This window comes from Clinocottus analis, unplaced genomic scaffold, assembly GCF_023055335.1.
Source record: "Clinocottus analis isolate CAN_PGR_092001 unplaced genomic scaffold, fCliAna1.0.p SCAF_17, whole genome shotgun sequence".
NCBI lineage: Eukaryota > Metazoa > Chordata > Actinopteri > Perciformes > Cottidae > Clinocottus > Clinocottus analis.
Genome location: NW_027175898.1, coordinates 7229751 through 7242701, shown reverse-complemented (window position 1 = coordinate 7242701; position 12951 = coordinate 7229751). Strand labels below are relative to the sequence as shown.

Here is a 12951-nt window from a genome sequence, read left to right as displayed (position 1 = left end):
AAGTGGAGAAGTGGCACATTCATCAGAAAGCCGTGAGAACAACTGCCGTTGTGAGATACTGGAAGGTTGAGAGGTTCTGGACATCCTCTCATAAGATGTGGACATTCGGTTACATGAATTCTGTGATTCATTCTCAGAAGAAGCAATTAAGCAGATTACTAGGCCACATTGTTATTATTAAACTGATTTGCATCTTCTCACATGGAACCAGGTGAATAATAAGATAGTACAGGAAGAAATGAGCATATACCTGTAGGCCAGCAACCAACAAAAGGAATAAGAATAGGAATCTAGACGACTGAACACAATTATAAAAATGAGCAATAGTAATGTAAAAATAAAACTTCCAGGCATGCAGATAAAAAGTCACGTCATTAGGTTGCATAAACACTCACATGCATAAGCCAACTGCAATAAAGTCATAATCAAATAAAGTTCTTGAAAGGGCCCAAGGGGTCAACAATAAAATAAGCAAACCTGATTTCACCCTCCGTTCGCTCTCTACATAATATCACAATCAGGAAATGTACCCGGACGATTATTTTCACCATGTGTTTCCCACTATTACTGCCTCAGCGTCTGTAGGCTCACAGGATTGTGCAACTTTATACAAAAGCGGTCATATCTAATAAAGGATGTGATCTTCGATACGTTTGTACGGAAAAATGTTTCACATAATGCTAATATTCAAAGGATATTGTTACAAAAAAACGTACGTAAACTCTTCTCGTTAGATACGGAAAACTGGAAAGTTTTAACACACACATCAGAGAAAGTATGATCTCTTTAAGAATTCCCAGATTGTACTCTTTGTTTACATAACACAGGGTGCGATCCATGGACCATGGTGAGGTGGCAAAAGTGGAGATTTTTGCTTCAAGTACTCGAACGTGTTTTTACCCAACAATAAAGTACACAAAAAGTGCTTTCGTCTATTATAATGAAGTACTTGTATAACCTCACAGAGCACACTTCGGTCAAATACACAATTTTAAACGAATATCCGGGTTGAAGCCCCCCCCACACAAAGTAAAGAACAGCGGAATGGTACATTCCGGCCCTGCTGCTCGATGTTTTTGTATCTGCTTCAGAGCGGATTCAACCGCCAAGTAAGTTACATTTTGCCATGTCACGCTAAAGTAGTTTGAGACCAGTTTATTTATAGCAAATTGGATTGGCGTGGACACATAGACATATGCAACTGGATATATATTCTGAAATGAGAGCTCGTCGTGTTTTTTGAAGATAATTCCCGGTGATTTGTGAGCCGCTGTTATTACTGTATAGCTAATGTTAGTCAGCGAAGCCAGAAGCCTCATGTTTTCGTCAAGCCAAGAGGAGCACTGCGCCCCGTCCAAAGACCCAGTGAAGTACGGGGAGCTGGTGGTGCTGGGGTAAGTTTAGCCTGGCTATACATATATATATGTATATCTATATATGTATATTGGGATAGCATAACATTATAGACTCCAGTACGATAACGTGAAGGCGGGTACATATCTTGAGGAAGTTTCACAAGAGGGCACTCGCATTGGTGACGTAGAGTGCAAGTTGGTAAAATAAGGTGTGAACTTTATTACCGTGTTTTATTTCAGACAGACGTCGACTTCCAACACGGATATCTTTCCAGATCTATGCAGGAAAAAACCTCAAGCCCAGTTTAGATTCACGCGCTCACGTTACTCCACTAATCAGACACGTGCGCAATCAGAAACGTAAGTCACCCCGAGTGAGTGGGGGTGTTTTAATCGATGACAATTTGGGAAGAAGAAGAAGAAGAGGGAAAAAACAACCACGGTACATTTGTAGCAACTGAAGTCCTCCAAGATTGTTTCAGGGCAACTTCAGCAACCCGGACTCAGTCAGCAGATCTGAGCAGGGCGCTCGAGCCTGTCTTAAAAGTTGGATTCGTGGGGTTTTAGGAATTCGGAAGTGGTGATGGTCCCCTCCCCCAGCCCCCAGGCTTCTTCCTATTTTCTAAACCACTCTGTTGCTCAGACTGCACAACTTTACACTACAAGGCCGGGGTTTGTACGACGTTCATGATGCTGAAACGGGCCTATAGATAATTGTTGCGTTCAATAGTTTAAAATCACTCACTTGCTGAGCCCAGCACTCAGTGGATGTCTTTACATTTACTCACGTCTCCTGTCCACATGGTCAGGTAGGGGACCTTTCAGCACTAAAGCCCAACGTCAGCTAGGAGTGGGCAGATGAATACCGATCTTTATCACAATATACAATTTAAAATCACAATATCCATGTAAATCGTGACATAATAAAAGAAGAAACGTGGAGTAACTGTTTGGATAAAAATTTGATCAGATTACCTAGATCTTGATCAAAACGATGCATTGTGTTTGGACAGTATTTTACATGCCAGTTATTGGGCACCTTTTTTTTAATACATAAAGATATATATAAATAATAACCTGATTGGTGTACTGATGTCTGATAATGTCTTTTACAGGTACAACCAATTGTGGGAAAAAAATGCATACAATTCATCAGTTTCTAAATTTTGAAAAAGAAGTTTTGTAGAAGGAACACGTTTTTTCATTTCAAGTTTCATTGACACTGAAACTACCATTATTGCATTACAACATATCATATCATAATGGTGTTATTATTGCAACATTTCAACAATACCCATCCATAATCTGTTGTTGTAAAAAACAAACACGGTAGTTATAGCGACATATGTACGTGTCCCATCCTGCCACTGAGTAAAAGCTGGTGTGTCTTTTTTGTGTCGGAGCTTGTTCAAAAGCACGCTGCGGTTTTTTTTTCCAGGATTTGTTCTGGAGACTGTGACCAATTATCATTCTGAACAATCATGTTGATATTGATAATCTGTCAGGGCCAACGGCTGCCACAGATAACGGAAAACACCTGCTGTGTCATCAGTGATTGAAATTTGTGCAACTGATTTAAAATGAGCTTTTTTTTAGGTGTCTGTGCTCAACATGCTGGAGAGATTACATGTATACAGCGTTTGTTTAAAGCACTTAACATGAGATCCATATAAAGGTTATTTATGCAGAGCATGGTAGAGTGTGGTTTGGTCCCTTGCCCTCCACCCATACTCTCACAGCCATACTGCTTATTAGAGGGGGACAAAAAGCGCTGACTGCTTATTACCCCAGGCTGAACGCATGGCATGTTTGTAGCTGATACTTTTGTTCTCTCCCCTGACATAAAGACACATATTTGAATCAGATGTGACGGGTGTATAATCACTGCCATGACATCACATCCCACTGATAAAACTGATGGTAGACAAGATAGCTGACAGCATGGAACAAAGCTTGTTTGAGCAGCACTTCCCTCAGTGATTTGTTGCCATGACCGTGGTGGCTCTTATTATTTGCATGGCTGCCCCCCATCTCTGCCTGGACGGATTGGCTTGGTGCTGGTCAGTGAGGGGGGGGTGGCTGTGTGGGTATCCTGGAAATGAAAGGATGGATTGATCAGGACTCAGCCGTCGTCTCTTCTCAGCTTCCTCTGTCCATTGTGAATCGAAGACTGGGCCTATTGATTGAACTTTGTACATTTCACCCTAAAGGACCACTCGGTAAAGGAAGTATACAAATCAACTTGGGGACATCTTTGGTATTAAAAAAAAGGCAGTTTGTTCGGATGTGATACTTTTTGCCATCCTCAACTCCACAACAAGGTCAGGGAGTAGGTGGAGCTGATGTGGTGTCAGTGTCTTGTGCAAGGTCATATAAGTCAAATGGATACTTGGGGCCATGGCGGCTTAAATCTGAGTCAGTTGACTAATGCTCTTCTCACTCACTGTGCCATCTGGCTGCCTCCCATGTAGTGATGATGCACTGTTGATGTATTTGCACAGTTTGGCCTATCTCAAGCACTAATGGCTGGTAGTTCTCTTTGCAGCAGCATCTTGCCTACGTGTCCTCCTCCTTCTGTGAACACAAGCCTTTCATTTAGCATAAGAGGTTGGAAGTGTTGTTGGCTCCTTGGTGACCCCCGGGAGGATAGGTGATGCGCCAAAGTCTTCTAATCCCTGCTCCTAAATATTGGAAGGTAAAGCTTCTGCCTGTCATGCACAGGTCAAAATGGATGGTTGGAGGGCAGCTTTAAAAAGCCTCTCCTAGCTGATGTGACAGTTCCTAAATGAAAGAACATTGCTCCTCAATGTAATGGTGAATAATAGAAGGCTTGTGGGACTTCTTTTTTTTTTTTTTTAAAGAGCCAGGATTATATTCTGTGGTTGGAATTCATCATGGAGAAATGCTAAACTGCATATTATCAGATTGTGGCCTGTGTATGTGTGAGGCGTCAAGGCAGTATCCAACTAAGGCATATATGGCGAGTTGATCTTTATTTAGGTGGGTGAGTTTCTAGGACAGGTCGAATAAAATTGGAGTACAAAGACCGGATTGTGTTAATTTAGCTTAGAAAGTGTGTTTATTAATAATAGATCAACAGTATTCCCTTTCTACATGAATCTTTTTTTTTAGGATTAAGACCATATTGGACCATTTTATGTTGTTTCTTCTCTCTAATTAGCTTTATATGTTATAATAGGGTATATATATATATATATATATATATATATAAATATATTATATCTTCTCCACTATCAATAATCAACATTAGAATTAAAAGTTGAACAGTCTAGCGAATAGTGAACAGTCCAAACACTAATACAACTATTTATCCACTAATATTTTGTCATGTCCCTCCTGCAGTCAGTGTATTGTTGTAATTCTGTCCACAGTATCATTCGGTGCCTCTCTAGCTCTCTGGGTGGCTTGTCCTACAGGCCAGCTTTGTGCACTGTGCTGACTGGGACCATGTGTTTCCATGCCCGACCAGCCGTGAGGAGACATGGGACAGGTGGACGAGCTTTGCAGGGATGTAGGGAGGAGCAGAAAAGAACTCTTGTTGCAACTGTTGCTTTTGTGTTGCAACAAAGATGGCAGATTATTTAGTGGTCGAAGAGTTCATGCCCTCATAATATACATTGTTATGCAACCAGGAGGTTTTTAAAAAGCGATATTTACGTTGTGCAAAGTGTCTGTTCAGCACACTGCGGTTCCATGTGAGTGTATGGCAGAAGGTCTGTGTGTTGGATGGGAGTAAAGCATGGGGTGTCCCAGCTGTAGGAACCAGCTGGTGGATGGGGAGAGGACCAGGCCCAACGGAAGGGGCTTCTTCATTCAGAAAGGTGCCTGACAGCAGACCGAGTGGCAAAGTCTGATTTTTGAGACGTGAAAAGAAAACAGAGGATTCTCTTCTGGTGTTGCCAAAGCTTTGACATTGAGATCTTAGAACTTAATGCATTAGTGTAAAAAAAAAACAATCCAACTATGAAAACGTGTTTCAGTCGCGTGAGCCAGCGTTCCAGCCAGACTGCGTTCCCAAAGTGATAGCAAACCTGACGTGCATCTTAAAAAGCGTCTCCTGCCTGTGACACGAAGCAAAAGAACAGCTGCAGTTAACAGAGTTGACTCAGTGAGATCACAAGTACCAGAGTGCATTATGTAATGAGAGACATTATCCAAGGTAACGCTCAGATTGCTAATAGGGGGCCATGGATTGTCAATGAGGTAATGCATGACAAACCCTCTTTACAAAACACAGAAATGTTTCTAACTCTCCCTGTTCACATATTATATGATCACAATACATTTAGCCTTTAAATCTCATTGGACACATCTTTTTGCAGTTACTAATGACAGGGTGAATTTTCCTAACATTTTCTTAATGCTATTTTGCTGTCCTTCCCTCCACCCCTCCCTCGACAGGTACAATGGCTCTCTGCCCAATGGAGATCGAGGGAGACGGAAAAGCAGATTTGCGCTGTACAGGAGGACCAAAGCTAATGGTGTTAAGCCAAGCACTGTGCACATCCTCAACACTCCCCAGGCCAGCAAGGTACAGATCAGAGGATGAATAAGTGATTCATCAGATTGAGCAGCTGTCTGCTTGTTTGTTTTATTGTATGTTTTGAACACAATGTATGCAAGCACGATAGTGAATAACTTCATTGATGAGTCATTTTGTCTATGTGCTGGTGCAGCTTTGAATTCATATTGTAATTGAGCAGATTGAAAAAGACAACAGCCTTTTTTTAGAGCGGCAGATTTTTCAGTAGCTTATGGAACTTGCAGGGAGCTCCGTTACATTATTGTTGGCTGCCCTATATGTTGACATTTCCAGGACAATAACTGTACTTCCTACTTGGGCCTCATAGCTTTTCTTTGCACTGGAGTGCCTGCCAGAAACTGCCTCGTCCAGTATAACACGTCTGCCTTCCTGCATTCCTGCTTTTGGTTCCCAAGCAAAACTGCTAAACAAGGGAGAGGAACTGCTTACCTCTGCACCTCTTGGAGGCCATTTTTTTTTCAGACATTTGTTGAGAGTTTAGATCGCTGGCAAAAGGCTCTCAGGTTCAGGTTACTCTCACCTTGTGGAACTTGACTCCTCGTGTCTGCTCTGAGGTTTTTCTGTGACAAGCTTTTTCTTTGCAGAGATTGTGCATCATTCCAACTGAGTTTGAGCTGGATGTTGTTGTGCCGCAGTGGCCTGCGAGGTATGGCAACGTGCTTCTGCTGCTCCATCCGACAAGTTGTTTTCCAGTTAGAAAGCAATGTTGCATTGGACCTGACTGAGCATTTTTACCGCACAGCTCAATTTAGCTAAGAGTGCCCTTTACAAAATTAGTCTGCTGTGACCTCCTTCACCTTTCACTCCTGCTCCTCTCGGCCACCCTGTTACTAGGCCTTGGACAAGGAGGGTGAACTGAAGAGGAAGTTGCTGCAGTTGCCTGACCCTCAGCTGTACACAATGCCAAATATAGCCATTCCTTAAGAAACGAGCAGGGTGGTGAGCTTCCTTTTAAGAGTTTTCTTTTTGATTATGGAGTAAAGTGAACCAAGCCAGCTCCTGTTTTTTAAGAAATTATTTTCTATTCTACAGCAGCCCAACTCACTGCAGCTCCCTCACAGTGTAGCAGTCTCAGACGAATGCACTGAGAGTGCTCTGTGGCTCAGAAGCGGAGAGGGAAAGCTCACGTGTCTGTGCACACTCTGGTGTTCATGACCGATAATGAGGAGCTCCCATGATGCCGCTGCCAGCCTGCTATTCAAATGCCGCTGCTTTCTCACCTCCCCATTTGATCTCAATTACTGCATTTGTGAAAGTGTGATTGTTTACTCGGGCCTTCCTTTGGGGACTGGAGGCAGTGGCTGTGTTTTTTTATTTTCGATCCTTCGACTGAGAAAGGGTGCAAGTGTGACATTTTGGGGGAGAGGTGTTGTGCTTATACAAATATGTGTTTTTGTTTGGAGTTTGCAAGAACTCCTTTTAGCCGCTGAACAGGCGGAGCGCCATTTGTTTGTAGCGGCGCAGTCGAGACAAGACTGCATGCGATGATGACATTTGTGCCCGTCTGTCTCTGACGTTACGGTGTGGAAGCGCTGATGACCCACTTTCTCTGGGGGGTTGTTTTGGGAAATGGAATTTGCAGATTAGAGCGTGATGATAGTGGCACATGTGGTAAAGTGTTGATGGGAGTGGTGCCGGAGTGGCTCCAACCCACCCGGCCTCACTGAAGCAGTTCAGCTGGTAGGCAAGCTTGTGCTAAGTGAGGCCAGTGGGCAGTTTATGGTCACTGTCATGGGAGTGTGACTTATCGTGCTCTTCCCTGTTCCTCCAACAGAAATTCCTGCCACAGATCTTTGCTTCTAGGTAATGCAATGAAGAAATGTTCTGGCTTTACTGTTATTTAAAAGCTCAGTAATAATCCAATGTAATAAAACGCCTGACAATGTTTTGTTATTGTAAATAACAGGGTGGAAATGAAGACAAATATATATATATATCATCTCCCAACAAGCACTCTGGTCTTCTGAATCTTAGGATGTGACTGATCAATTGAGTGCATTTTAATAGGGGAGTTTGTTTTGCACTGATCTATAATTTAACCTCAGCAGCGATGCAATGATTGCATAAGGCATATGGCAGTGAAGCAGCTCCAGTTTGTGAAACTTTGGCATGCTCCGATCTGGTGTTAAAGCCACAAACCGAGACATCAAAGGGTTTTCTACTGGCTTCGCCATGACACAAAACCGTTAAACACTCCCTTGTTGTTGGTGTGCGAAGTGCTTAAACTCACATTGCTAGGATATATATTTGTTGTGTATCTATTTGTGAATGTGGGTAGCATGTTTGTAATAGTTGGTTGTTGTATTTCAGGCTGTGAACTGTAAAGGCCAACATAGCATCTCCTACACACTGTCCAGGAACCATACGGTCGTGGTGGAGTACAGCCATGATAACGACACAGACATGTTTCAGGTAAGAACCCACAAAAGGACACTGTTACCTGTTGGGATTATATTTTCAATAACCCGTTGAATCCCTTCCTTTCCTAAAGTCCATGGAGATGTATTCAGATTTCTTGTTTTATGTGACTTGTTTGTTTTACTTGTTTTATTTACAGTCCAAACCGATTATATATATATACATATATATATATATATATATATATATATATATATATATATATATATATATATATATATATATATATTAAATATATATAATTTAATACTATGTATGATGAAGAAACGCATCAAACCCTTACATTAAAGAAGGTGTAATCAATTGTTTGGCCTCTTTGGAGAATACAATAAATATCAAAATGCTGCTGTTTTGTTCAGTCGATTGAGTAATGGTGTAATTGACATTTGATTAAGAATATTTGCAGGGATGCCTTAAAAATATTTGCACATTGTGTTATTTTTTCCCTTCCTGAGCCTAACACTGCCCCAGATTGTGCATGTGTGCTGTCCACTGTCTGTAGCATTAATCTGAACGAACAGCAAGGAGATGATGACCAGAGGGAAGTCAGCATTGTAGGCATGTGCTTCACAATCAGTTGTGTTTTGCGTCCATGTGTCTTTAAACAACGCTGAAGCAGCAGAGATGTGGAAACTAAGGAAGGAAGGACAATTTTTAGATACAAAAAAAGAGGAAGTTCTTTAAATTTAAGCTTAAGAAGTGTTTTGGAAATTTTTCAATATTCTATATAATATGATCTCCGTGGTCTGCTTAAAGATACGACTGGTATATTTTTTTATGGGGAGGTTAATAATAAAAGCATGAAATTCATGAATTTTTATGTTGCTTTGTCGCTTTGTAGATTGGGCGGTCCACTGAGAGTCCCATAGACTTTGTGGTGACTGACACAATAGCAGGAGGCCAGGAGGGAGAGGAGACTCCCATTACACAAAGCACCATCTCCCGTTTTGCCTGCCGAGTTGTCTGCGAGCGCAACCCGCCTTACACTGCTCGCATCTACGCAGCTGGTTTTGATTCTTCCAAAAACATCTTCCTTGGGGTAATTACCATTTAGTGTACCATGGTGTATATACGGTACCTCTATTCACACTGCTGTCTTCGTGGAGGGTTGGATGTCCGGCTTGTTTCTTTCCATGTAGTTCCAGCTGAGTTTTGATCAGATGAACAAATGCAATTTCTTTTACTGTTTCACTGACATCTGTGCTCCGTCTTACCGACAGGAAAAAGCCGCAAAATGGAAGAACCCTGATGGTCACATGGACGGACTAACAACCAATGGTGTGCTGGTAATGCACCCCAGGGGTGGGTTCACAGAGGAGTCAAAGCCTGGCGTATGGAGAGAGATCTCTGTTTGTGGGGATGTTTACACGCTGAGAGAGACCCGCTCAGCACAGACCCCAGGCAAACTGGTCAGTAGCTCCATACATGCAGTACACGTACGTATACAGCAGAAGGGCCACTGGGACTAACGTGAAGCAGCGGCAATATTTATGTTTATGTCTATGATGGTAACACACATGACCAAAGCGTCCTCTCTGAAACTAAGCGTGTGTCTGCTGCATGCCCTCTGCAGGTGGAGCATGAGAATAATATTCTGCAGGACGGCTCCCTGGTGGATCTCTGTGGAGCCACTTTGCTGTGGCGTACTGCAGAAGGCCTCTTTCACACCCCCACCCAAAAGCATCTGGAGGCTCTCAGGCAGGAGATCAACGCAGCGCGCCCGCAGTGCCCCGTGGGTCTCAACACGCTCGCCTTCCCCAGCATGCAGCGCAGCCGCGCCCTCTCGTCTCTCGAGGACAAGCAGCCGTGGGTCTACTTGGCCTGTGGCCACGTGCACGGCCACCACAACTGGGGCCACCGCTCAGAGCAGGAGGCCATCGCTCAGCGAGAGTGTCCCATGTGCCGGGTGGTCGGGCCCTACGTGCCACTGTGGCTGGGCTGCGAGCCGGCCTTCTACGTGGACACAGGTGCACCCACCCATGCCTTCGTGCCGTGTGGGCACGTGTGCTCGGAGAAGTCGGTCAAGTACTGGGCCGAGATCCCTCTGCCCCACGGCACCCACGCCTTCCACTCTGCTTGCCCCTTCTGTGCCACCCAGCTCAGCCTCACTCAGGGCTGTTCCAAGCTAATCTTCCAGGGCCCGGTGGACTGAGCTGAAGGGTCCTGCTCTGGCAGAGAAGATTAAACAGGAATGCCAACATGCTGTGAAACTGTTCCGATTATTTTGTGCTTTCTTTTGTTCATGTAAGCCAGCTGTGGAAAGGAGTAAGTCTTCTCAAGTTCTGGTCATATACTGTGGACTCTGCACAACGGAGAGCCATTACAGACTGTTCAGGGCCTCGTGTGGCTATGTGGATGGCCATCGTGGGAGACAGAGACGTGAAGCACACTGGACCACAGATGCCTTCCTCCTCCAAAATGAAATACAGCTGTCCTGCTAACAAACCGCTTTCAACAAGGCTGTTTTAAACTACGACGACTGCTGCTTTTCCATCCGTGGGCTGGAGAATTAAGGTGGTTGAAGGAATACATTGAGAATAATTTAAAGTTTTTACAGAGCCAGACAGCTGGACTGTTGGCTGGGAGAAAAGCCAGGAGAAACTTTGGGTCTCATGGCTCACTAGTTAAGTGCTCCTCATTGGCCTGTCGGCCCTGAATCCCTAATGGCATCTTGATCATGTAGTTCTCCGGATTTGGGCTTCCATTTGCCGAACAAACTTTAAGGCGGGGAAAAAGACTTAATGTACAGAGATATAATCCAGTGCCTCAAATCCCATTAAATGGTGGGAATATTTTTAATAAATGAGAGAAGATGGCAAAGGGAGAGATAGTTTTGCATACATAAGACATATGGAAATGAAAGGCCATGTGGAAGCTCCAACACATTTCTATCTGACAGAAGAGGTATTTTACTACACTGAGGCCCTTGTACTGTTTTGTAATGCAAATGTTAATATATTTTTCTTCCGCATAAATAACCTGTGTGAGAATGTTTGAGAGTGTGTGTGAGTGTGTACGTGGGTTGGACTGTGTGGGCATCCTTAGGCTTTGTTTGAGTCGACCTGCATCATTTCACCACAATCCCCTTCCTATGATCTCGCCCACCTTCCCAAACACTACCAGAGAGAACAGGAATCAAATCACCTCGCAGGTTTTTGACAATGAATGTACTGAAATACATCGACTCTCCTCACTGGTGGTACTTTAATTATTCAACTTACCTTCTCAATGGCTGTGCTGTTAAAGGCGCAGTGGAAGACAAGATGAGAACTGTACTACCATACGCATCAATCGCTCCTGCCTGCTAGCCTGCCTGCTAGCCGTGCCCCTGCCCCACACACACACGTACTGTATTCAATCTGCACTGTTGTTAGCTTTATTCCATGCTGGGTCTGATCCAATGATTTGTACGCTGTTAAACCTGGGCACAGTCTCAGCAGCATCCAGAGATTATACCAAATATAAGGAGGAGCTGTTTTTTTCTCCACATGCAAGATGTAACGACCACTCTCTCCGATCCAAAGTGTTTCTGTAAACAATCCTAAACCCAAACTGCTGCTATGGTGGAATGTTGACAGCTCTGGATTATAGTCGAGGCTGTTCAGCTGCTTGCAACCAGCTCCGAGGGAATAATGATATTATCACACACCATGCCAAATTTGGTAAGTTCTATTGTGTGTGGATGAGTCAAGTTGTCCAAAACAAAGTAGCAGATCAATTGAAACTAAAGAATCTGGGACGAATTGTGCATTCTTCCGTGATGTTAGCTTAGCAGACTGTGCCCATATGTAGAGGGTAGTTGGAGGCATTAATTCTGCCCCTTGTTTTATATAGTACAATACTGAGCATTAAAATTGTGAGATGTTGAGGCTAGTGTTGCTATTAGAGCGTTAACATTTACTCCAGGTTGCATTATGATGAATAGAATTGAGAGAGGGGCAGAATCCACCTCGATGAAGGGCTTGTTGAGTTCCCAAACAATCTGATCACAATAGCAGTGGTTGACTACTGGAGGATCTTTCTGTGTTGGTTGCGTCTTAAAAGAGCATTTTGATAAAGTAACGTTAGCATTACGCTTCACTCAGACCACAGAGCGTTTCTGAATCCCTTGATTCTTCAGATTTTTGTGTAACTGCCGAGCAGGTTGAAGAACTAAGCCACATATTGTACGGTAGCATTCCTCTCCAACACTTTCAGCCCAAACACTGTGCCCATTGCTTAAGACCGTGTTGTAGCAGCTGCAGAGTAGCTGACCCAAACATTCCTCCTTGGTAAACATGGGTGGGGCTCTCGGTTCACCCAAGGCCTTGTTCCATGATTTTTTGTCTGTACACAAGCCATAGAACACACTGATGCTCCCAATGCCTCCTTTGCAAAGAATAAAATGTCTTTTTAAAAATGTCCTAAAGTGAGTTGCTTCTGATTTTAGGCCTTGGTAAGCTCAGACTGTCTGGTAATGTATGGCTGTGATGTTGATTCAGGGGTTTAAAAAGGTATGAGCCGTTGATGGAGCTACTTTTGCGAGGCCTTTGCCTTTAGAAACCGCAGATGTCTCAGCCGTGTGCGCACAACATAGCAGTAATGTTTAATCACAGTTACATACGTGTTTCATCA

At 43.5% G+C, this 12951-nt stretch overlaps 1 protein-coding gene across 2 annotated transcripts; it reads left to right on the top strand.

The window, feature by feature from the left end:
• The first annotated feature begins 1085 nt into the window (after positions 1-1085).
• On the top strand, positions 1086-12705 carry peli2 (pellino E3 ubiquitin protein ligase family member 2). Of its 2 annotated transcripts, none has more exons than XM_068580893.1 (6): positions 1086-1394; positions 5778-5907; positions 8230-8331; positions 9179-9376; positions 9558-9746; positions 9911-12705. In XM_068580893.1, exons 1-6 carry the CDS (start codon positions 1291-1293, stop codon positions 10487-10489), a joined length of 1302 nt encoding a protein of 433 aa, XP_068436994.1. In that variant the 5' UTR covers positions 1086-1290; the 3' UTR covers positions 10490-12705. The 2 variants fall into 2 exon arrangements, with proteins under 2 accessions (XP_068436994.1, XP_068436993.1); XM_068580892.1 differs by having other exon boundaries at positions 9558-9773.
• The last annotated feature ends 246 nt before the right edge of the window (positions 12706-12951 follow it).

Excerpts from the sequence above, each read along its gene's own strand:
- peli2 (XM_068580892.1), top strand. The coding sequence starts at position 1,291 with ATGTTAGTCAGCGAAGCCAGAAGCCTCATGTTTTCGTCAAGCCAAGAG. Across the intron at positions 5,908-8,229 it reads ACACTCCCCAGGCCAGCAAG|GCTGTGAACTGTAAAGGCCA; the intron begins GTACAGATCAGA and ends GTTGTATTTCAG. Across the intron at positions 9,774-9,910 it reads GCTCCATACATGCAGTACAC|GTGGAGCATGAGAATAATAT; the intron begins GTACGTATACAG and ends TGCCCTCTGCAG.